At 36.8% G+C, this 25,567-nt stretch overlaps 1 protein-coding gene and 1 non-coding gene across 4 annotated transcripts in view; both read right to left on the bottom strand.

Annotated features, from left to right (window-relative positions):
• Window positions 1-25,567, bottom strand: part of UBE2H (ubiquitin conjugating enzyme E2 H) — a 105,507-nt gene that overhangs the window by 18,355 nt on the left and 61,585 nt on the right. The window contains exons 1-3 of one of the 3 annotated variants that reach the window (XM_023753525.1): window positions 14,942-15,183; window positions 7,798-7,837; window positions 6,292-6,344 (exon numbers count right to left, since the gene is read on the bottom strand). The exons of 1 other annotated variant lie outside the window; for it this stretch is intronic. In XM_023753525.1, coding sequence (XP_023609293.1) covers window positions 6,292-6,344; window positions 7,798-7,832 — 88 coding nt within the window. In that variant the 5' untranslated portion in view covers window positions 7,833-7,837; window positions 14,942-15,183. Of the gene's footprint in view, window positions 1-6,291; window positions 6,345-7,797; window positions 7,838-14,941; window positions 15,184-25,567 lie in introns of those variants that run through there. One more of the 3 variants, XM_006088361.3, reaches the window with a different exon arrangement.
• On the bottom strand, window positions 19,747-19,928 carry LOC111825937. The gene has a single exon (XR_002829164.1). It is a non-coding gene; the product is annotated as a U2 spliceosomal RNA (small nuclear RNA).

Below are 25,567 nucleotides of genomic sequence, written 5' to 3'. Positions count from 1 at the left end.
ATCAAAAAAGAGCAAGATAATTTCATGCAATTACAAGATAACTGACTATGCATGGAGACTTTACCTATACACAGTGATCACATGCAAATAAAGAGAAAACAAATCCATATAATCACAACTGAACTCTGAAACTATAGCCCCAAAGAAAGTACAACAGCCCGGCTGGTGTGGCTCAGTGGTTGAGCATTGACCTATGAACCAAGAGGTCATGGTCTGATTCCAATTCAGGGCACATGCCCAGGTTGCCAGCTGGTCCCTAGTAGGGCACATACAGGAGGCAGCTGATCAACGATTCTCTCTCATCATTGATGTTTCTCTCTCTCCCTCTCCCTTTTGAAATCAATACAAATATATTTTTTAAAAAGAAAAGAAAGTAGAACAAAGTGTGGCTGTCTCTCATAGTCTGGCCCATGTCCCATGATCTCACAGCCTGGATCACTCCATGGTTTTAATGTTGACCACCATTGAATGTGAATATGGTATTTTTAATGAATTTCTGCTAAGTTTGTTCAAGAGACTCCATTTTCTTTTTCTTTTTTTAAATATATATTTTATTGATTTTTTTACAGAGAGGAAGGAAGAGGAATAGAGAGTTAGAAACATCGATGAGAGAGAAACATCGATCAGCTGCCTCCTGCACACTCCCTACTGGGTATGTGCCCGCAACCCAGGTACATGCCCTTGACCGGAATCGAACCTGGGACCCTTGAGTCCGCAGGCTGACGCTCTATCCACTGAGCCAAACCAGTTAGGGCCAAGAGATTCCATTTTCTATGTATAGCTAAATTCTTGGGCCTCATACCCATACCATATCTGAATGTCTCCAAGCAGACAAAGGAAGTGGATGATGGAGCTAAGTACTGTTGAAGCCATCAAATCCAAAACTCAGCATATATCTCTTCTTTATCTACGACAGCTGACATTTCTCCCACTGTACCTGGCCTGTCTCAGAGACGCATAATAACATCCAGCTGTTCAAAGGCAGGATCATGTTTGTGATTCCAACATGGATACATCAGTACTGTGTTTTCAAGCCTGTTCAAACAGTAGTTGTAGGCCAATCATCCATGCAGACAGATACATATATCTTTTGTCTATTTAACTACACTAAGAAGTCTAGAAACATAGTTAGAAAATACTAATTCAACATAAAGCATTATTTTAAGACTAGAGGCCCGGTGCACGAATTCATGCACGAGTGGGATTGGGGGTGGGGCTGGCTTGGGGGAGGGGCCTCGGGTGGTTGGCTGGCCAGCCCTGCCCCCTGGTCAAACTCCTGGTCAAGGGGACAATTTGCATATTAGCTCTTTATTATATAGGATATTTACCTTCAACCAAAATTTGCATTGTTTGGAAAGATTCACAGGCTAACTGAAAAGAGGGATGGAATATTTCCAACATGGGAAACTTAGTCATTTAGCAGCTTAAATTCATTAGGCCACAGTTTACTAGTAGTACTAGTAAATAAACTGTTTAAAATTTTTCTAAATGTCTAGTAAAAGAAACTTTGTTTCTTTTGTCTAACTCTAATCTCAAAATCCCTGAAGCATTCCTTTTGTTGTAGTCACTTTGTTATTGACTCTCCAGATGACCTAGGGAAAGTAATTTCCCCAAAGTTGATTTTTCTCACCAGGAAAATAGGAAGAGTATCCAGTCCACTGGCTAGTAACCTAACGGTGAGAATAAAATTATAAACTGCCTGATTTTAAAAGAAAATTGCCTTCCACCTTCCATGTTCACAATTTAATCTACAAAATAAATAATTTACCAAGTCAGTTGAGAAATTAGTAAAATGAAAGCTGGAAAGATAAACACAATCTGCAGGGGTCAAGTATGCATGGCCCAGATGGGTGGGAGGGAAATTAAAGCGAAGGTACTTGAGCTTCCAAGAATTTGGGTTGAAAAGACAACTATAATAAAACAGATCTTGGAGTAAAAAGGAAAACAAAAATAGAAAGGGGAACTTACAAAGCTACCTATGGCTTAATGAACTTGGCTTCCATCAATCTTTAAAATTACAGTTGTTTTTGAAACTGAAATCCAGATGCCCTTGGCTGCATTTTAAGTTTTCCAGAGCTTTTATCACTGCTGTCTGGAAAAGCAAGCAGGAAGGGATGTAAAAAAAAAGATGCTATCATACAGGAAGCCAAAATAAATCTATTTTGTGATGGCATCTGCTACTTTCCTTTTAATGTCACAAGTATAACAATAGAAACTTCATACTCAATAGGTAACTTCATACTGATGACAAATATTTTTAGAAAATTAGCCAAATTACCCACTGTAATTAGTTTTCTTGCAAGGTTAAATAATATAAAATTAAAAATTGCTGAGTGATTAAACTACAATTATACCAATTCCGAGCTTCTGAATTAACAAACTGCATGTATACTTGGCTAGGAAAACCAGGATGAGAACAGGAGCAATGAATAAAATGGACTACCAAAAATCAAATTTCTTTTTGAGGGGTGGGGAGAATAGAGGACTAGACTTGCTACGAACATGAACGCTGTTTATTTCCAAGCGATGATGAGTATAAATCTGAAATTTCTACTGGGAATTGCTATTACACTAAACAAATGTATATCCTTTGCACAGTACATGCCCTGGGGCAAAGTTAATTGCAGGAAATTCCCAAGTAACTCCTTGCTCCCCACCAGACTGTATAGTAGAGGTGCTGGGTGGCCAGGCTAAGCCTTTTGCTTTCAGTTGAGTATTTGTGCTAATATGATAAAACTTTCTCATATTAGTTGTTTTGTATTAAATTAGACTTTTTTTTGTCTTTTGAATAAAGATTCTCTCAAGAATTTATAGCACAAATTAGAGTAATTCAGAATTCACAATTTTGAATTAACCTTCAATGCCAGAGGCTTTAGCAACTTATAATAAAAATTCAGTTTAGATCTCAAGATCAGGTAAGTCTAAAAGAAACAAGGTAGCCCTGATTAGGTAGCTCAGTTAGTTAGACTGCCATCCAATGCCTGTCTGTCTCTCTCTTCTTCCTTTCTAAAATTGATAAAAGTAAAGGAAAAGAAACAAGGTAAATTGAACCAGCCCTTTCTACCAGGACTTTGATATAAATTGTATTTATCTGCTCCTAAAACTTTTTATGAAAAAAAACTTAAGTTTAAATAAAATTCTAAAATCTTCTTGAGGAATAGTTTGGGTTCGAGCAAAATATCAAAACAATTCTCCCATGCACAATATACTTCCAACTATATTCTAAATATATTTCTTCTGGTTTCCTGCACTTACCTGTAATGTTAGTATGTCCATGCTCTTGTATCATGGAACATAATTCATACTCATGTAATACAAAAATAAAAGTTCACTTTGACCAATCAGGTTTAATATATGTTACTTATTAAATGCTTTGCAAGGTAATACAAGAACATGTTCTAACATTTTATATATGTGATGAAAACTTAGTCATGTTGGCCTTCTGCTCTTTTTCTTTTTTTAATATATTTTTATTGATTTTAGAGAGGAAGGGAGAAGAAGAGATAGCTGCCTCCTGTACAACCCCCCACTGGGGATCAAGCCCACAGCCTGGGCATGGGTCCTGACTAGGAATCAAACCCAGGATCTCTTGTTCCGTGGGATGACGCTCAATCGACTGAGCTACACCAGCCGGACTGGCCTTCTGCTTTAAAGTGTGTTCTGAACCTCTTACACTTGACACCTGCTGGTGGGAATGTAAAATGGTAAAACCACTTTGGAAAACAGTATGTCAGTACCTCAAATGGTTTAACAGTTACAGAAATTCCACCCAGTAATTTTGCCCGTAGGTAAAACACCCAAGAGAAATGAAAACATATGTCCACATTGAAATTTGTGCACAAATATTCATAACAGCCAAAAAGTAAGAACAACCCAAATATCCATCATCTGACAAATGGATAAAAATGTGATATTCCATTAAGGAATGAAGTGCTAATACATGTTACAACATAGATGAATCATGAGAGATCATATGCAATGGGGAGGGGGGAGCCAGTCACAAAAGACCACATATTGTATAATTCTATTTATAAGGAATGCTCAGGATAGGCAAATCTAGAGAGACAATAAGTAGATCGGTTGTTGCTAGACCTAGGAGGATAAAGGGGTAATAGCTAAAGGGTAATGGGTTTCTTTTTGAGGTGATAAAAATGTTTTATAATGAGAATGTAGTAATAACTGCAAATATACTAAAACCTATCAAATCACACACTTTAAATGGGTGAATTTAATGTATGTAAATTATAATTCAATAAAGCTGTTATTATAAAAATAATCTGTTCTGAGATGTGAGGTGCTTGAGAATTAGCAAACCTCTTCCACAAAGGTTATCTGGTCAATAGTAAAAGAATTAGTTAAACTAACATCCAGTTTACTTTATTGTAATTGGAACCAGCTTGCAGTATTTTGTTATGTACATTTCTAAAATGTGAATGCAGTTTAAGAAAAGACATCATTACATCAGATATTCCAGGCAGCCTGCCATGAGACACTTTTACCAAAAAAAAAAAAAAAAAAAAAATCTTAAAAGGAATCCATTTAATCAACCTCAGAGTATATGTTCTTTCTTGTCACTTCTTTTCCGTAAAGCTGTAATTTCCCCAAAACTCTCGTTAAACAGTACTGGGCACTGTTTTAGACATGTGTGTGTACATGTGTGCACACATGTGCACACAAAATCCCTGCTCCCGTGGAGCTTACAATCTAATAGAACAAGATAGCCAATAAAAAAAATACTGGTTTGAAAGACAGGTTTTTAAAACAGAGTGCTGTGCTATGCCTGGCTATTATTTTAGATGGAGTGGCTAGGGAAAAAGGCTTCTCTAGGTAGGAATGTTTGAGGTGAGAAAAGTACAGTCACACAAAGATTAGAGAAGAACTCTAGGCAGAACACATAATTCTTTTTTTTTTAATATTTTTATTGATTTCAGAGAGGAAGAGAGAGAGAGAATCAATGTTCGTCTGCTTCCTGCATGCCCCATACTGGGGATCGAGCCCGCAACCCAGGCATGTGCCTTGGACCGGAATCAAACCCAGGACCCCTTCAGTCCACAGGCTGACGCTAGCCACAGAGCCAAACTGGCTAGGGCCAGATCATTCTTAAATGGCACAATTAGGAGGAGAAAAAAGGACTAACTGTGCGCTGCTGGTAAGCAACTTTCCTCTGTGATTCTCATGTACTATCCTTGCATAAGTGTGTCTGGTAAGGTTCTCACAGATTGTGGCTGGAAAAAGATGTCTTAGATACCTTAAACCTTTAAAAGGTCTCACAACTCTTCAACAAGAGGAGGCCCTCCCTGGTTAACCCCAACCTAAAGTGATCTTTCCTCCCTCTTCTTGTATCTCTCAGCAATTGCTTGTTTGTATCACTCATTCTTTCAAATGCATTGGCGCAAGGCACGGTGTTAGGAGTGCCAGGACTTAGACAAATCAGACATGCACACCTTAAACAAAAATTAAGGCAGGAAATAATCTAGTAGCTCAAAAAACATAGGCAAAACAACAAACACAAAGTAAATGCAGGCCACAAAAAAAAGAGCTATAGCACATGTAAGAGCGGCCAGAGGTTACTGCCAGCTTGAGCATCAGGGGAAGCTTTATGGGGTTAGGACATGAGAGCAGGGAGTCTGTGATGTCTGAGGACTCAGATATGTGGGGGAAAAGACATACTAATTTGTTGTATTCCTAATTAACTTTAAATATATTTTAAAATATTTTTAGCTCCCCAATCAAGTTACAAGCTAAGGGAGAAAAGGCCTGATACTCCTTATATTTCTCTGTGATATTTAGCATAGTATTTTGCAATGCTAAATTAGGGAATTCATTGTTGATTCACAGTACATAGATGTCAACTTCAGCACTAAAGGTAAAGCTAAATTATTATTTGCTTCATAGCAAGGTTTAGGCCTTTGAAACTGATGATACCCCAAAACTCTTAATATATCATTTAATGTTTTTCCAAAAAGAAAAAAATATTACAGATAAACATGTATACAATGTGCTTCTGAATACACACAGATATGCAAACATTTTAATATGTATCTCTATGTCTGCATATGTATATCACTATACCTTAATTTCAGAATCACACAGATTATTTTAAACTTCTGCTAAACCAAAGTTTGAACTTGAGAAAAAAATTTTCTCACTGATCAAAACTTTCCCATCCAGGCCTTCAAAATCCCTTCCCATTCCCAACAAAACATCTTAAATCAGAGAAGAAAAGCCAAACAACATTTTTTTAAGGCAGTGTCTCAACATCTCTAAAAAATATTCCATGGCCAAACTCACCATAGAGAGCTGTCCAAGTTTGATTAATTACATCTAGACACACAGTTCCTGACCTGAAACAGATGGAAAGAACGGCAATTTTTTAAAAATTAGAAAGTTAGTTGCATGTATCTGGCAACTAATTTTATTTATCAAGAAAAATACTTTTAATAGATCATTAAAAAAAATCCCAATTGGGGAAAGTATGAAGAAAAGCAGAATACAATACAGGGTGGGGCAAAAGTAGGTTTACAGTTGTGAGTATGCAAAACAGAGTTTATTCTTGTATTATTTATTGATTATTTATTATTTTCCATACAAACAACTATAAACCTACTTTTGCCCCATCCTGTATGCAAAGTCTTAAGTGTCTCCGTACAGATTGAAAGGGAAAAACAATAGCTATACAATGGAGAAACCAACACCTGAGCCAGGTGATGAGAATTAACACTGGTAACCAGGGGCAGACAAACCTAAATGCCTCTGAATAGGATACCCTGAGGAGGACACAATCTCACTTTGTGGTTTTCTAGACTTAAGTGCATACTCTGAATGTAATAGTAAGAAAATGTCAAACAAACCCAAATTGAGGTATAGTTGTCTTATAAAATAACTGGTCTATATTCTTTAATAATGTCAATTTTATAAAAAGCTGAGGAACTGTTCCAGATTAAAGAAACATGACAACTAAATGCAATACATGACTGGATCCTTTATTAAATGAAAAAAAAAAGAAAAGAAACGGAAGTGCTAAAAAGTACATTGCGAGAATATGGCAGTAGGTTCAAAGTACTACTACATTAATATTCAATTCCTGAGTCAGATGACTATATTGCACTTACATAAGAGACTATCCTTGTTGTTAGGATGACTGATACATAGAAGTATTAAAGGACAATGGGGCATGATGCATGTATACAACCTACTCACACAGTGTTCAGAATACCCCACATGTATGTGTATGTGTGTATGTGCATGAAATATCAAAACTAAGAGCCAAGACAAGAAAAAAAATGCAGAATAAATAATCATGTATTCTAAACATCACCGAAGTAACAAAATAGGAGGCACTGGTATCACATTTAAAATATCACTAATATTAGAAGAAAATAAAGGGGTAATTAAGATTCAATCACTGAAATGAAACTAATCATGTTTGCTTTACTCTCATGAACTGAGAGATACCTGAAAGGGCTGAAAATAATAAATCTGTATATTAAAAACAGATCTCTAAATTGTGTCTAACAGAGAATGGAGATGTGGAATATTACAAATGCTAGTTGGCTCTCAGGGAAAACGAAGGACCCATTCATGACAATGGAAAAACTAAGCAGTCCAATAGAATTTGAACTAAGTGGTTTAGAATATCATATTCCTGGGACTTTATAGTCTAAGTGACCATTCAGATAGTCCTATCTGCTGATAAAATCCAAAAAGATAATTGAAGCTTCTATATAATGAAGAGAAAGATGAACTCTAATCAAGAGCAGTTGCTGCTAAGATTTAAACATTTTTAAAGTTACTTACGCTTCATCAATGTTGGGATGGAAAATTTTATTCATGAATCCTGTAAAAAGAGATGTTAATTAGCAGCAAAAAGTACCCAGAGAACAATTAAAGTATTTCTGTATCGGAAACATTTTCAGATTGGGAAAAGGTGATGATACTCATAACTCATTACCTTTCAATCTTAGATCTTTTTTATACTGATAAGACTATATATTCTCCTTAAATGGCATTTATTAAAATACATTAGAGTTCTATTTTAAAAATGCGCAAACTCTGAGAGCAATGCAGCCTCTTATACAAAATGATCATTAAAAGAAATGGTTTTCAGAGTTATGAAGGTACTCGCCAAGAAAACTGACAGTCTTAAATGGTTTATAACTAGTGTCCTGATAAAAGTTAAGAAAGCTACTGTCTGACTCCCCTCCCCCAAGTTTTATTGTTCAATCTCTAAATTAGGAGGTTCTGCATTTGAACTTCTCTTTCAGAAGCTCAGTTACTGGTATCGTTCTGCTACACTGTGTGCGGAACATGAATGAAACTGTTGAAATGCTAAAGGAGTACTGCTTCCAAACCACAGGATTTCATAAGAGCGGTGACCAAAATGTTTCCTTTAACTTTAGTCTACTCATTCCAGGAAACCCAATTTTGATTAAAATTGGGGCAACCGAGGAATGAGGCAAGGTGTTGAAGAAAAAAAATTCTGTAAGATGGCTAGGTCTGTCAGGGATCCAAGTTTTTTTTTTTAATTTATTCCTAGAAAAAGAAGTATAAACTTTAACAAATATATCGATATTTCAATTCCAAGAAGAAATGAATTTTTGTAATGTAAAACTGGTGATTTAATCAGCCTGTATGTATGCAGATGGCAATAGTCTAAAACAGAGATCCACTGTCAAAGCTGTCATTTTACAACCCTTATCACCTCACTTCCTTTCAAAACTTCCTATTCCATTTCACTTTCAATAAACTGAAATTCCTTACTAAAGTGACCATCCTTATTTCCCACTCCCACTCTCTCACCCCCCCTCACATGGTATCACTTTCCTTTATTCAAAATATATTTGGTCAACGCCTATGTTTCAGGCACTGTGGTTGTTTAGGGTACAAAATAAGTAAGACTACACTAGTCTCGAGGAGGTTGCTGTAGCAGTGGGATAAGAGACATGAAGAAGTAGCTGTAATGTGTGCACAGAGCTGATACAGTCAGGGAAGAGGAAGCTGTCAGGAAAGATGCAGAGAAGTGGCATCAGAGGAAGACCCTCAAGGATGAGTCATGACAGAGGACATCTCAGAAAAACCTAAGAAACTTCTTTAGACTTAGAAAAAGGGGATAACACACGAAATCCCAGGTATGCCAGTCTCTGCTTGCTCTAGCCACTCCAAGTATTAACTATGCTTCTAATTTTTACTTTTTAATCCTTTGTGTTGAAATAGCTTAATGTTTTATCTACTACTAAGAGAACCCATGCAATGTTTAAATTACTCCGATGTAGAAAGAAAAGCCTTATGTCCAATTACAATTTCATATTAATTTTTCATTATGGAAATGAAAGAGGTTTCAAAGTCTAGATTTAAGAGTTATGTGTTCATGAAGAGATTATACTAAAGCCAATGGAAATGCTCATGTTTTAAGGTTAAAAGGAGAAAAAGCAGGATACAAATCTACATGATCCTAGAAAAACACTAATACATGTGTTCTAGAAGACCTATGAGGATTACTCATTGCAGCATTATTTTTAAAAGCTAAGAAACAAATTTAACCCCATCAAAAGGGACTGGAGAAACTGTAGTATATCCATATACTGGGAGTCCTATACAGCCAAAGAAATGAACTAGATCAGTAAGTACCAACTTGGATAGATCCAAACCTGGGAGGGAAAATAGTTGCAGAATGATATATTACAGCATGACACCGTTTAAAGCAGGGGTCCTCAAACTTTTTAAACAGGGGGCCAGTTCACTGTCCCTCAGACCGTTGGAGGGCCGGACTATAGTTTAAAAAAAAACTATGAACAAATTCCTATGCACACTGCACATATCTTATTTTGAAGTAAAAAAACAAATGTTTTCGGTGGGCCGCATGTGGCCCGCGGGCCGCAGTTTGAGGACCCCTGGTAAAGAAACTAAAACAAAGCAACGCTACATATTCTCTATGGTAGCAAGTATGGAAACTGTACTGGACCTATATATCAAACTTACAAAAGCAATTACTTCAGTGAGAGTGCAGGGCCAATGGTGGAATTAGGAAACAGAATGGGGAATGGTAATTAAAGATGAATTTATCTATAACACTTATATACCTTTTAAAAAGACAGAATGTGCTTGTATATTATTTGCTCCATTTTTTTAAAAGTGTGCACATAAAAGGAAACTGCAAACAAATATGTACAACTGCTAACAGTGCTTAATTCTTCATGGTGGAAATATTTTCTCCCATTTTCAAATCACACTCCCATTCCAGACATAGGATCACAAGCAATGTAAAAAGGTCAGAGGGAAACAAACAAGTGTCCATGGCAGTCAACTTTAGAGACCCCCATTATTTCTACTACTACTTTTCTGACTTGCCAAATGTCTACAATGTGAAGCTGAAAAAAACTTTGACAAATTTTTTTGTTGTTGTTAATCCTCACCTGAGGATATTTTCCCACTGATTTTTAAATGTAAATATATATATAATTTTATTGATTTCAGAGAAGAAGGGAGAGATAGAAACATCAATGATAAGAGAGAATCATTGATCGGCTGCCTCCTGCACTCCCCCCACAGGGGATCGAGCCCGCAACCCTGACAGAAAATTGAACAGTGACCTCCTGGTTCACAGGTTGATGCTCAACCACTGAGCCACACCAGTCAGGCTCCATTGATTTTCAGAGAGTGGAAGGGAGGGAAAGAGACACAGAGAGAGAAACATCGATTGATGGCCTCCCACGTGAGCCCTGACCAGGGCTGGGATCTGAGGTCTGTGCCCTTGACCAGAATTGAACCCGGGACCCTTCAGTCTGTGGACCGATGCTTTATACACTGAGCCAAACCAGCTAGGGCAAAAAAAGGTTTCAAATAAAAGTTATAAACAGTATAGCAAACATTCTAAAATAAACCTAATTAGCCTAGCTGGTGTGTCTCAGTGGTTGAGTGTCAACCCATGTACCAGGAGGTCATGGTTCGACTCCCGGTCGGGGCATGCAGGAGGCAGCTGATCAATGATTCTCATTATTGATGTTTCTATCTCTGAAATCAATTTAAAAAAAAGTTACGGTTATTAAAAAAATATTGAAATAAACCTAATAATACATAGGTTATCTAGTGCTGCAATCTTTTAAGGAAAAGCATCACTGAAATCAACTATTTTATTTGAGGTCTCATATTTTAAACACTTTGTTTAAATAATACAAATTCATTACAAAAAAACAGAAGATCCTCAGGTTGTTAGGCACCTGGTCCTCAAGATTAGTTACACATATCAGGAACATACTACTATCACAACTGCCAAGAAACATTCTGGTGCATGGAAAACACTAATGTTTAGGCACTATAAGGTTTAATTCAAGACACTTGTTCTATTATGTGAAAAATATTTTGCTTGAAGCTACAATTGAGAACTTAAAAATTCATCTTGATACTTAAAATCCTGCTTCTGCTAGAATTCTTAATAAAACCTAGTGAAACAACACCTATGGCAGAAGTTTCCTGTGCTGTAAGGAAAGTGCTGCCCGTGCGGGTCTTGTTCAGTGGTTAAAGCATTGGCCTGCAGACTGAAGGGTTATGCATTCATTTCCGGTCAAGGGCACATACCGTGGTTGTAGGCTCAATCCCGCATGCGGGAGGCAACCAATCAATGTGTCTCTTTCACATCGATGTTTCTCTCTCTGTGTCTCCCCCGTCCCTTCCACTCTCTCTAAAAATCAATGGAAAAAATTATACTCGGGTAAGGATTAAAAAACAAAAAACAAACAAATGCTTTGCAGCGGTTCTCAACCTGTGGGTCGCGACCCCTTTGGATGTTGAACGACCCTTTCAGAGGGGTCGCCTAAGACCATCCCGCATATCAGATATTTACGATTCATAACAGTAGCAACATTACAGTTATGAAGTAGCAACGAAAATAGTTTTATGGTTGGGGGTCACAACATGAGGAACTGTTTTAAAGGGCCAGAAGGTTGAGAACCACTGCTTTAGAGGGTGGCAATGGTTATGGAGAAAATACAGCAAAGCAATGGACCCAGTGGGGGTCCTAATATATGGTGACGGGAGAAGATTTGACTTTGGGCGGTGGGCACATGGTGCAATATACAGATCTTGTAACATAGAAACCCACACCTGAAACCTATATGTTCATGTTGACCAATGTCCCCCAATAAATATATTTTAAAAAATTAAACTAAATAAAAAAAGAAGGGGACTCAGAATAGGAATGCTGGGGTGGGGGCTGCAATTTTAAATAGGATAGTCAGGGAGGGCCTTACGGAGAAGCTGACTTAATTTGACAGAGATGAGGGAGGATTATTCATTATCTAGGAGGAAGAGTGTTCACATAGCACAAATAGCCAAGTGCAAAGTGCACCAAGAGTTTGCCTGATGTGTTAGAAGACCAGCAAAGTAAGTAAGTAGTAAAACTAAAGTGGAGTGAATAAAGGACAGAAGACTAGTCGTGAGAACAGAGAGGTGATGAGTATTTGTGGGCCCTTTTAAGGATGCTGGCTTTCACTGAGTAAGGTGGGAAGCCTGCTGGGTAAAGAATGATGGGGAATGGCAGATCCCAAGACTGAATGAAGCTTCAGCAACTTATGTCACAGGGAACTTCAAAAGTATACGTCAAGAAAACAGCTATGATGAAAGACCTCTATATGTTTATCGAAACTGTCTCTGAAAGGTTAAGGTGCCTCCCTCCTTGTACAAGTCCTGGAAATTACATTTGGAATCAATACAGTTTCCACACTATTTTCAACTAAATCTAGATTTTTGACTTGGTTGAGTCTAAGAGTACATAATAGAGAGGGGCAAAAAGGACTTAGTAAACATATTCTTAAGTAATAAATGGTCGTTGGAACCCAGTTCCCAGTGCCCTTACTAAGTATAAAACACTATCTGAGACAGGGATAGAATCAGACTAAAAAGAGAAAAGTACTAACAGAGACTTGGGGCTAGTCTCAACTCTGCTATTAACTGCAGCAGACCCAGTGGGGGTCCTAATATATGATGATGTCACTTCTGTGGGCCTGTTTCTCTATCTGCAAAGAGAAGTAGCTAGACTATATAATCTCTACAATATCCAATATTATTCTGTTTGTAAAGGGATTATCAGCTCTAAAAATGTAGGATTTAATAACAATGGCCAGAGTTCTGAATACAGAAGACTTAAGGGGAAATGTCCAGAGATTAAGTCCTTAAAGAAAATTTATTCTATAAGACACATTTTTAGGAAAAGAAGTATTCTGTAGAATACAAAGCTACCAACATGCAAAAATACCACCAAGAGACACAAAATCTGCTGACTCTTCCAAAGTAGGCAGAAAACAGGGTTTATAACCTGGCCTCTGAGGAGCAAGCACAGCCAGACCAACCAACTCTAACAATTTCCAGACTACAGTGCTCGCTTCCTATACAGGGCTTCTCAATTGTTAGAAAAATACCCAAAGCAAATAACTGGAAGTGAGCATATATATCTCTTGCACATCTGTTCTCAGAAAAAGCCATTTACATTCTGGATAATGAGGGCAACAATGGAACTTTTGGACAAGGAGGGGAGCCGATGAGAAAGAGCAGGCTAGGAATTCAGAGAAGGAACGTTCTCAGGGCTGAGCACGTTTGCCCTGGCATGTTCTCCTTCCTTTTGGCAATGCTCACACCACACTAACGAATACATCTGCAACAAGAGAATTTTCCCAACACTTGTTTCCATTCAACCAGGAACTATTTTGAAGATATTTTAAGAGAATATATTTTGAAAACTGCTTTTATGGAAACATGATAAGTGGACGCAACAAGTCATTTTTAATCTACATGACTTAAGATTTTAGTCATTACTAGATATTTTCTAGTTATGTATTTCAATGATTTGACCACATAAAATTCAGAACTCCTTTGTTTTAAATCTTTTGGACAATTATTCTCTGGTATGGCTCAAGCACTTGTGAAAAAGGGTAGATAATAAAACAAATGTTTAACTACAAAGCTCACCACCTCTTTTTTTCTTTTAGCAAAAGAGAATCAGGTGATTTATAATTCTGGAGGAGAAATGCAAATCATACTTAGTTGATGCAAAACTACATATTTAAAACAATAATTGCATAGAATATTAAAATAGAAAATGCCATGCTTTTGGTTTGTTTTACTCTAACTCAACTGCTCTAGAATAACAACTCTCTTGACCCATAGGCTAATAGGCAGAGAAAGTAAACAACATTGTGCCCAGTCATGCTGAAGAACTGTTTTTCATTTCAGCCTGTTTCTGTGTCAATCTCAAGAGGGGATCTGTACAAAGTTGCACACACTTTTAAGTAACTTCTGATATTGGGGTCAATATGTAAATAAAAGAGGCAAAGATTCCTTGTATTTTTCACCTTTGCTTGTGAGGATATTTTTAATGATTAAATTTGTGGATAGAATGAAATACTACCTAGGGCCAGTCATCTAACCAGAAATTTCATTTAGAATAATCTTCAAAATATGAGAGATCAAACGAGTGACTCATGAAACAAAGTAAGCCAACTCTAAGGTAAATAGGTGAAAAAGTGCGAAAGGCAAAAAAACAATAGCTCTCTCCCAGGGATAAAATGATCCTGGACTGCAGATGGTTGAGGCAGCTGTGGCTGATGCAATTTAATTATAAGCTTATAAAGTCCTGTGAGAAACAAGAGAATACATTGAATTATTCTAATATTCCATCATCAGGACAAATGCTCACATAAAGGAGATCATTCAGAATCAAACTGATTAATTCTATTTTTTAAAGTAGGTATAATTATTTAAAATATACTTAAAGATTGAATCTTATCTTGCCTATCAGTATATCAGACTATATACTCTTTAAGGGCAACAATCTGGATCTCCATTCCTAGCATGCAGGAGGAGGTGATTAGAGTTGGGGACACTGCCAGCTGCACTAGCGACACTGCCAGCTTCTGTGCATTAATGCACATTTGATAGATTATCATCTTACCTCAGACAGCCAGGCTCAGCCCATGGCAGCCTGCACCCGAGTAGAAGTCTCTTCAGAGAGCTGAGCCTTCCCTACTCAGGAGAGATGGACCTGGGCCGGTCTCTTCTTGGGTGAGGAACCAAGCAAGGAGCTCACTCTCAATGCCCTGTGTCATGGGAACTTCTGAACTGATCCTGTGTGTGTTCAGGAGATCTAAACTCAACAAGGGGTCCTCTTTTCTGTTTCTTCCTTTCTCTCTGATAATATGGAGTCTGAGGAGGACTGGGCTGGGTGGATAAGAAAAGGTCATTTATAACTAAGAAAAGGTGAAGTGTTATCCTTCAACAGCATAACCTTCTCCCAACCTAGCAGATTACCAAAACCTACACCCTTAAACCTACTCTTCTGTAGTTTCATTTTAGAAGATTGTAATCACTTTCCTGTTTCCACAGTTTATCTTTCACTTTCCTAGTCATTCATATAACCATACTGAGTCAGGCGGTATTTATTTTCATGGTCAGAGGCAGTAAAATATAGAAGACACTGGACTTCAAATTTCGAGACCCAATTCTAAGTCTCTGCCACTTATATTAAACAAAGTCATGGTGGGGGAAAAAAACACACAAAGTCATGGTGGTTAAAAAATCAGACTCCAGTCAGACTGCCTAAGTTCCCCTCTATGAACTTTGGGCAAGTTAGAGTTACTCAACCTCCACCTTTCTATTTCCTTAATCATAAAGCTAGGTTAAATAATGGTATCTACACAGAAGAGGACTGTCATGAAGGTTAAATGAATTAATATATATATAGCATTTGACCAATAAATGGTACACAGTAAGCACTCAATAATATTACAATTAGTTTAATGAGCTCAATCAAGTAATTTCATCTCATTTTCCTCATGGTAAAAATAAAAATACTACTTCTACATACCCATCCATATCTTAATCCTGTAGGAATTGTAAAGAGTAGTAAAGGATATTTTGATTATGGGACACTGGGTTTCCTATAACCCCATCACACTGAAAATGGAAAAGTACAGTTGTTCTACTATTTATTATTAAAAAGAATATTCTGATTGCATTTTGTTTTTTTGGGGAAAAACACTAGCCTGGAGGCCAGAAGGCAGGCTCTGCAACTAGTTAGTTTATATATATTCCACCTTCCTGAGTGTCTCATTTTTACCATCCTTAAGATGAAGCACCTGGATGTTATAATCTCTGAAATTCCTTCAAGTAATATGGTTTTCACCAGCATCAGGAATATAAACAAATCTTAAATTGTGTGAACAAGCTTTTCAAAGGGAACTAGGACAATATTCTGACTTGTTTTTATTTTTTTTCTGACTTGTTTTTAAAAGAATTTCACTTTAACTAAAGAAAAAGGAAGCCAAGAATACATGTTTTCATTGTACCAATCCTCAAGTGGAAGGAATGGATTTAATGCCAAAAAGATGACAGAATAACCAGGTCAAAAGCTAGAGGTCTCCTGCTCTAGTTAAAGCAGGGGCTAACCTAAACAGCAAGTTAGACAGGATTTTTATATAACAAATGGACAGTATAGAATAAAGAATTGCAAAATTAAAACTAACATAAGCCAGATTCAAGAAGGAAGTGGACACATCTAACAGAAGCAAGCATGTGCAAAGGCAAGGCTGTCCTTAGAGGTGGACTGGAGGAGGGGGAGGGAAAGCTAACTACTATTTTTACTCTGGCTAATAATAAGAAGCTGAATGAATTGAGATATTATAGACCGCTAACAGCAGGTTTTCATTAATAGGGCCAATCTGACCACTGGTTTCTTCTGTCCCTGAACACCCGGCCCCCAAGTCTCTCTTTCCCCCCAACTCCTGTCATTTTAAGTGACATTATCACCTTTACAGACCACACTCGACACCCTGGCTTCTCAGTCAGTTCCTTAAGTTTCTCCTCAGTGATCTTTCCTCTATTCTCTTTCATACTCCCAGGACACATCTTGAATGTTTCATCTCCACAAACAGCCTCACCTCCCAACTCACAAATTCAGACACCCTCTTCCCCACCACAGTCTCCAATCCCTGTCAAAGAGCTTCCTACCCCATCAACAATTCTTTCATCTGTGAACTCTAATCCATTGATCCTCCCTTTTCTTCCTACCTATCAGCCCTATCTTTCTCCTTTGCTCAACTTAAGATTTAAGAGCCATTACCATCACCATTCTCTAACAATCCTTTGCAAATCCCTGACCTTCTCCCCAAATGCCCATCTACAACTGGAAGAAACCAAACATTCACACCCTCTAAACTTAGACTTGAGGATGCCACTAAGTAAGCATTCATTTATTTACTCCACAAATACAGCTGACCCTTGAACAATGTGGGTTTGAACTGTGCAGGTCCACTTATATGAGGAGTTTTTCAATTGACCCATGCAGTTCAAACCTGCATTGTTCAAGGGCAACTCCTTGGTTGGGAACCCGCAGATTCAAAGGGCCAACTTCATATGTGATTTTCAACTGTATAGGAGGTCAGCACTCCTAACTCTGCGCTGTTCAAGGGTCAACTGTGTTCTTCTACAGAACAGGCACTGTATCAGATTCTGAGACAGAGAGAAGGGCTTGTTAGTAAAACAGACCCAGAGACAGCCTTCATGGAGTTTCTATGGGTTGGCAAGGAAGAGAGATATAAGTAAACAAATGTACCAACTTTGGCCAGGCTGGCGTGGCTCAGTGGGTAAGCATCAACCTATGAACCAGGAGGTCACAGGTTTGATTCCCAGTCAGGGCACATGCCCAGGTTGCGAACTCGATCCCCAATAGGGGGCGTGCAGGAGGCAGCCAATCAATGATTCTCTCTCATCATTGATGTTTCTATCTCTCACTCCCTCTGCCTTCCTCTCTGAAATCAATAAAAAATATATTTTAAAAAAAAGTATGCTCAGCCCAGATGGTGTGGCTCAGTGGTTGAGCATCAACCTATGAACCAGGAGGTCACGGTTCAATTTCCAGTCAGGACGGGCTATAGGGGTCAATGGGAGAAAAAGGGGGACATATGTAATACTTTCAACAATAAAGATTTTAAGATAAATAAACAAAACAAGCAAAACCTCCCTTATATCTTCCTCTTGGTATCATGCACATTTGTATGATTTCCTTAATTTAGCCAATTTCTTCAAAGCAATGTATATCTCCACGGGAGTTTATTCTCAGCTTTGGCCTCTTGATCCAAACCATGATCCAAATTACGAGTATCTCTACTCTTTCCCTACATCAGTCGAGTGACCATTAAAATATGCTTAAAATCTTTCAATGGCTTTCCCATTTCATTAATAATGAAACTCAACCTTTTAACCTGGCCTTAAAAGCCCTAGGAGACCGTCAGCTGCCCGACATAAATCTTTTTAAAAATCCATCCTGAAAAACTTCATTTTCAAAACATCAGTAAAAAGAACTTTTGCCAATTTTTACATTCTCATAGCATTATCTAGAAAGTTTATAAAACTTCCCTATTAGAAATTTGTTTCTACTGGAATTCAAAAGCTATAGATCACTATCAGAGTAGCAATTACTTAACTGTTTGAGACAGGAATTAAATTCAAACCCAAGTTCATGAAAGTAGAGAACTATACAGGTGACCTTAATGGAATTATGCTTTCTCAGTCTAAGAATTCATTCTGTTTGTGGAAATACGGTGGTTCAAGCAGGCCTTTATTAAATGACTAATCCAAAACCTCTCATGAATGACACACACCCCTCTAATCTAAATTCTGGTCCATCCCTGATGAAACTTAAGTTACTCAAACTAGTTCCTGAAGGAATATAATGTTTCCACGTATGAAGACACAAAATAAAATGGTAAATATTCTAAACTTTATAGTTAGTTTAGTTATACCATATTAGAAGACTCCATTCTAAAGATATTGTGAGGTAATTTCTGGTCATAGTGAAATAAAAATAATAATGCCAGAAGAGTATGCCATTTGGGCAGTAAAGGAGGCTTAATCAGCCCAGCCAGTGTGGCTCAGTGGTTGAGCATTGACCTATGAACCAAGGGGTGGGGGTAGGGTGGGGTGTGTAGGAGGCAGCCAATAAATGATTCTCTCTCATCACTGATGTTTCTCTCTCTCCCTCTCTCTCTGAAATCAATAAAAAAATGTTTTTTTAAAAAAGGTTAAATTGTTTCCCTGAATTGCTGGCATAAGTAAAAAGAATATGATGCAATGATTATTAGAGCATCTTTTAATTAAGAACCGATGGCAGCCCTGGTTGGTGTGGCTCAGTTGGTAGGAGCATTGTCCTGTACACTGAAAGGTTGAGGGTTCAATTTCCAGTCAGGACACATACCAGTAACCAATTGATGTTTCTCTCTCACATCGGTGTCTCTGTCTCTCTCTCCCTTTCCCCCTCTCCCTAGAAATCAGTGTACTTGTCCTCGGGTAAGGATTAGAAAAAAACAAACAAAAAAACCTACAGCAAATTGGGAGATTAAGAAAGGGACTCTGACATGTTATTTAATCTAGTTTCCCTTGGAACAGGATGATCTAAACCATCCTATTTAAATGAAAATCTGACCTAATTGTGAAGGCCATTAGTATAGTGTCATATAGTATTTTAACTATTATTATTGCCTATGACTTTTTCACTTTGTCTCCATTTACTCAGTGGGTGTGGCTTATTCATGCTATATGCTACTGACATCAAATTCCACTGCAGAATGAGCAGAGGTTTTTCCTGGGCATTCTAATCAGCATTCAGCAAACCATTAAGTGGTCCCTCCAAAATCCTGTTCTCAACCAACCATTCCTCTACACGCTCAGCTTTGGTATCATCAAATTGCAGTCCAGACACACAGCCTGCAGTACATACAGCCTGCCCCTGGGAGAGGCTGTTCCTCACTGTTAATATAGAGATACACATAAACAGTATTTCAAAAGTTAGTTTCTAGACTTGTTAGCTGGATCTTACAACACAGTTTTCTATTAAAAAAAAAAGTATACTACACTTGATCTTAGCCAAAAGGCCGAGAAGCGATAAAAAAAAAAAAGAAAAGTATAAATAGTGACCGAGTACCCAGACTGGTCATAAGGTTATTTACAAAAGATTCTAAAATATTCTATAGTTCTATCTGAAATTAGTAGAATGCAGTTCTGTTACTATATTAGCCAGTAATAATTTAAAAATAAGGTTAAATGACAACTCTCTTAAATGCAAGTATTTAAGTAAAGTAGGTATGATCTGATGAAGACTACGGTATATCCTGGAGGGGACTTCAAGGTACTTTCAAGACCATTAGACACTAAAAAACTCAAATCTACTATTTCGTGTCTATATTTTATTAGAAGATATAGTATATTTTCCCTCAGTTTTAATAAAAGTAGTACTGTTGTTACTATTAGCTATGTACAGGGCCCTTTTTTAGTTCAAATGAAGAGAAAAATTGAGCAAGGGGGAAAACAAGTGGAACAGTCAGACTGAAGAGAGAAGTAGTAGGAACTGCTGGAGACAACAGCCCAAGAGACGGGAAAAGGTAAGCAAAGAAAGGAGTAAATAATAGTTAAGTGTAAAGGTGTAAAGACAGTACACAAGATGGAGTAAGCTAAACTATAGTCAGAAAGACAAAGGAAAGAAAACAGTATTTACACTTATGCACATAAACAATTAACATTGAAAGGAAAAAAGAAAGGAAGCTGGTGGGAAACGGTGTGTGTGGCGGGGGGGGGCAATAGGTCCTTAGCAAGCCACCAGGTGGGAATTCTGGCCACAGATAGCTTGATGGCTTTCTAGAGTAGAAGACAAGAAAAGTATAGGCTCATACAAGGATGCAGACAGGATATTTAAAAAACATGTATTTGCCATATGTTTAAAAACATTTACTTTCAGAATAAAAGGGAACTTGTAGAATATTTGGAAATTTACAGAAAAATGTCTTTAATATACTCAATATTTTGTCATTCATACTTGGAATTTACATGGAAAAAAATAGTTACACTATATAAAGTTACACATTTTTCTGTGTGTACCTTTAAAGATGTGTTAAAACATGAGTAAAGGTGTAAAACCTTTTGTTCATTAGGCTGTATCATAATTTAACTGTTGTCAACTGGGTCATTTAGGTTGCTTCCAACTTTTAAGTTTTAAAAACAACACTGCAATGTACATATTCTTGCACAATAATCTTAGAGCACATCTCTGAATATTTCCTTTAGATAATTTAATTTTTAAGTAAAATGACCCAAAAAATATAAAATCTTTATCGATCAGTATGTCCGGCTAGGTTGGCTACATCTCATACCTTTTACCAATAACATCTAACCTATCAATTTGATAAGTCATATATTCCCTCATTAATAAATCTGCATTATGTGATTAGACATAAAACGATTTATAGCCTATGCTTATTGGTTATTCTTTATTTTTATAAATAATTGCTTTATATTACCCTCTTTATGAAATCACTTATTTACTTCACCCCCACAGCAACTGCAAGTCTATGTTTTCTTTGGAAAAAGCTTTCTCTTACTAGATGAGCACATCTGTAATGGCTGACTACTGTGACTCTGAAATATGGAACATGGCAGTCTCTGTAGCAACTTCTTTGCTTAGAACAAAATCTTCATGGACTGAAAATTACTTGGGGTTTCAAAAGAGTATGTCTACAGATCTCATGTGCACTTTCACATCTCTGAAGCTTTGTAAAGACTATATTCTCAACACATGAAACACGTATCTCCTCTATACACTCTCTCTCCCTCAAATGAGACGCTGCCTCACCCCTCTCCTAAAAAGCAATGGCACACTGTAACTAAAACATATGCAATATTTTATTTATTGATATATTTTATTTATATTCATCTATTGATATATTCTCTCCCTAACTAGTGAAAACCTTAAACCTTCCTAATTATCCAGTAGAATGCCAAACATCCTGAGTATTTTATACACTGATCAATATCAAACATGCAGAGTTCATTTAATTATAATATCGCATTTTCTAGAAGAGGAAGCAACAGTTCAGATGGTATCGTTCTCAGGGTCAAGGAAAACCAGGGCCAGAATCACTCCACTGACCAATCACACTCTCCTAACGCTACAGTTGGAGACACCTGCAGCACTGCTAAGCATTCTAGGAATGTTTCTGAATGAGAAAGATAAAAGTAAGTGAACTTTCAAATAAATCAGAACTGAAAGAATCAAAGATGATTTATTTCAAAGCAGTCCACCAGGAAAACTAAGCAAATATTTCAATGATGTTAAAGGGATTAAAGGAGTTTTATAATTTCTCGTTGAAAACTCCCATAGGGTCAGTTGATAAGAAAATCATAATCCTTTACTTAAGTCAATTTCATAATCATACATAATTTTTTACTCCAATTAATGATACTCAGTTTTCCCATTCACCTTATTCTCTGGGATTAAATGACCATTAGCCATTTCAAAAATTTATATCCAGCCTCAAAGCATCAAGATTTGCCATCATTTATGATATTCAAAGAGAAAGTAAAATTCCAAAAGATGAGCTTAAGATGTTTGGAACAATGATGGCATTGTAAGAGTAAATTCATAACCTCCCAAAGTGTCTATTTATATTCCTTTCTTTCCAAAGAGGATTTGAGGTAGCTTTATTACTATTTTGAAAAAAACATTTAAAGATGCAAATTGTTTTTAAAAGGAAATTTTTAGTTATACCTCATGAAATCATGTAAATACTGAAAACTCTCTCAAACTATGTTTGGAGGACACCCCAAAGATAAGCATGTCAAATTATATTGAACATATACTTAAATATGCAGAAAAATATTTTAAAGTACATACACCAGAATGTAAATAATGATATCCAGTGAGGGATAGGATTATGAGACATTTTAATTTTTGCTCACCTGGACTTTCTTACATTCCTACTATGGATATGGAGCATTTATACAATTAAAAAGTGTGTGTGTGTGTATATATATATATATATATATACACACACACACACACACACACACACACACACACACACACACACACACATTTATATTTATATATAAATATAAAACAAAAAAATATGTTCATATATATTTTTAATTCCAAGATCTAGGTATTAAGGAGGCTTAATCTAAATTTATACATCTTAATATTTAAGAGCTCAAAATTTGGCTCAGGAAGGAGTGTATGCCTGCCTAGACCCTATAAGAGGCAGGGTTTATAAAGAACATTGAGGCTGGGTTTTTCTTATCTCCTTGCCCTTCTGTATAATTCTAAAACTATCTATATTACTTGAAAAGGAAGCCTTGCTTATTCTAAGTGAGCCACTACCCCTTGAAGTGTTTAAAGCACATTCCAACAGTAATTACATTGTTGATGACCTGAAAATGGGTCACCCCACACAACTGATTAAAACTCTCTTATGCAATCTTTCTTTGGAGGAAACAAGGGCAGCTTGTACAAATATTTCAACTACATCTACTTCCTTAAGAGAAGATGGTACACATTTGTAGGTATTACAAAGTTCTAAAAGCATTCAGAAATGCAAAGGAAAAATTATGAAGAAGTTAAATTAGCCTAGTCATTTGTCTCAACCAATTTCACATTACATCATTAATATAAGAAAGTGCATAGGTTTCTGCTACATCGTTAGTTAATAAATTAACAATGTCTACAGTGTAGATATTTTCACTTTGAAAGTTATGATGAAACAATTTTATTACCTGAAAAAGTATGTTAAGACAAGATTTGAGAAATAACTACATTTCTTCAGGATACATATAATTGCATTTCTATAGATTCACTGTTCATTTCAACAAGGTATACTGTTTCTTTTCTGATTAGGAATCTAGGGTAACAAAACTAGATTTAGCATGCCAATTTTTAGTCTAAGTAAATAGGTCTAAGTAAATTTATGAAATGTCTTTGAATGAATTTATATGGTTTGGAATTCTGTTTGTAAAGGTTTAAAGATTACATCACTCAACCGCATAAGGGTTTAAAATACCTACATAAAGAAACACCCTAAAGTCCAGAAGTAAATGGGGGACAGAGTAGCACAACATGATAGAAATGTTGTCCCAAACTGAGTGGAGCCTACTACCCTAGAACGGCACTGGGATAGGGCTGTTGCCAACCACATAGATAGTAAAGCAGATATCCTGTCTCAAAGACTCAACACCTCACAGCTCCCTCCTAGTTCAACAGTTGATAACTCTGAAGCTTAGAGACCCTTGTAGCAATGGGGATACTTCCAATTCAATTATCCACAAAGTATTTTTTCTCAATTACTGAGTTTAGAAAACTCACCCAAGAGACCATAAGAGGAAATCACCAGTTTGTTCTTCAAATGAAAACTAACAGTTCCTAGCTTGAGAAGAAATGAGAGATGCTCTGTAGCATTTTTATAGCATAAAGCTCTAAAGCATACAAAATAGCTAAATGTCAGGGGAGAGGCTGCTGCATTCAACTGAGAATTAGTCTGTGACTATCCTAACTTTTCCGCATTATTTATCCTAGGCAGAACTGTGGGGGCTTAAAAATCAAAGCATAAAGCTCAGAATGTCTTTGATCTACCTCTTTTAAAAACCCTATTGTTGGGGCAGGCGAATGTGTCTAATCTCCTATTAGTTCCAAAGACAAGTCCACAGCAGCAGCAAGATGTTTTAAATCAGGCAATTATGAACATGAGGCTTGGTGTGACTGTCAGAGAATGTCCAATATATTCCAATTTTATATTCTCCTTTTCTTAAAATTGGCCAATATTTTAGAGTATTTTAAAATAATCTACAGAATGAAATTTTTAAAAAATGGCTTAAGCCATAGCCGGTTTGGCTCAGTGAATAGAGCGTCGGCCTGCGGACTGAAGGGTCACAGGTTCAATTCCAGTCAAGGGCACAAGGGGGCTCAACCCCCAGTAGAAGGCATGCAGGAGGCAGCCAATCAATGATTCTCTCTCATCACTGATGTTTCTCTCTCTCTCTCTCCCTCTCCCTTCCTCTCTGAAATTAATAAAAACAGTATTTTTAAAAACTGGCTTAAGTTACTACCTTAGCAAAATTACTACCATTTTATAATCTCAAAACAATTAAGGTGTCAACCTTCAATCAGATATACCTCTATTGCATCTGACACAAAAATACCTAAATTGTCACAAGGGCCTTACTGGAGGTGACACCTTAAAAATATCACCCCTTTGGGCAGAAGGAAGATGAAGGTGAGGAAAACTTCTTTATTCAATCTCACTGGGGTTGCTACGTGAGTTTCTTCAGCTGTTTAAAGGACTAAAGATTAGGAGTGAAGAGAACTGAAAATGGTCATTTCATTGTTAGGTACCCAGAGCTAGAGTGAAAAAAAACAACAACAAAGTAGGATATAGAGAGGATTTTTAAATGACAGAATTAAAATAGAAACTATATAGTATTAATTCCAACAATCTGGCATTTAAAATGAAATTTAAGATATATTTATTATTGTATTGCTTGTAGCCTGAATAGACAGTGAGTGAGCCTTATAATTGTTTACTCTGACCCTGAAAAAAAAATCTAGAGTTGTAGTCATTACAATCAGGCAAAGGGTATATTTAAACATCTTCTGTCACACTATGGAAGCCCCATAAAACGTCACTGATTAATTTAACCAAAGTAAAAAAAGGAAAAATTCAGTTAACAAGCCATTTCTGGAATTATCTCCCACAAAACATAG

The sequence above is a fragment of the Myotis lucifugus genome, unplaced genomic scaffold (assembly GCF_000147115.1).
Source record: "Myotis lucifugus unplaced genomic scaffold, Myoluc2.0 scaffold_46, whole genome shotgun sequence".
NCBI lineage: Eukaryota > Metazoa > Chordata > Mammalia > Chiroptera > Vespertilionidae > Myotis > Myotis lucifugus.
This window is presented reverse-complemented; position numbering and strand designations above follow the sequence as displayed.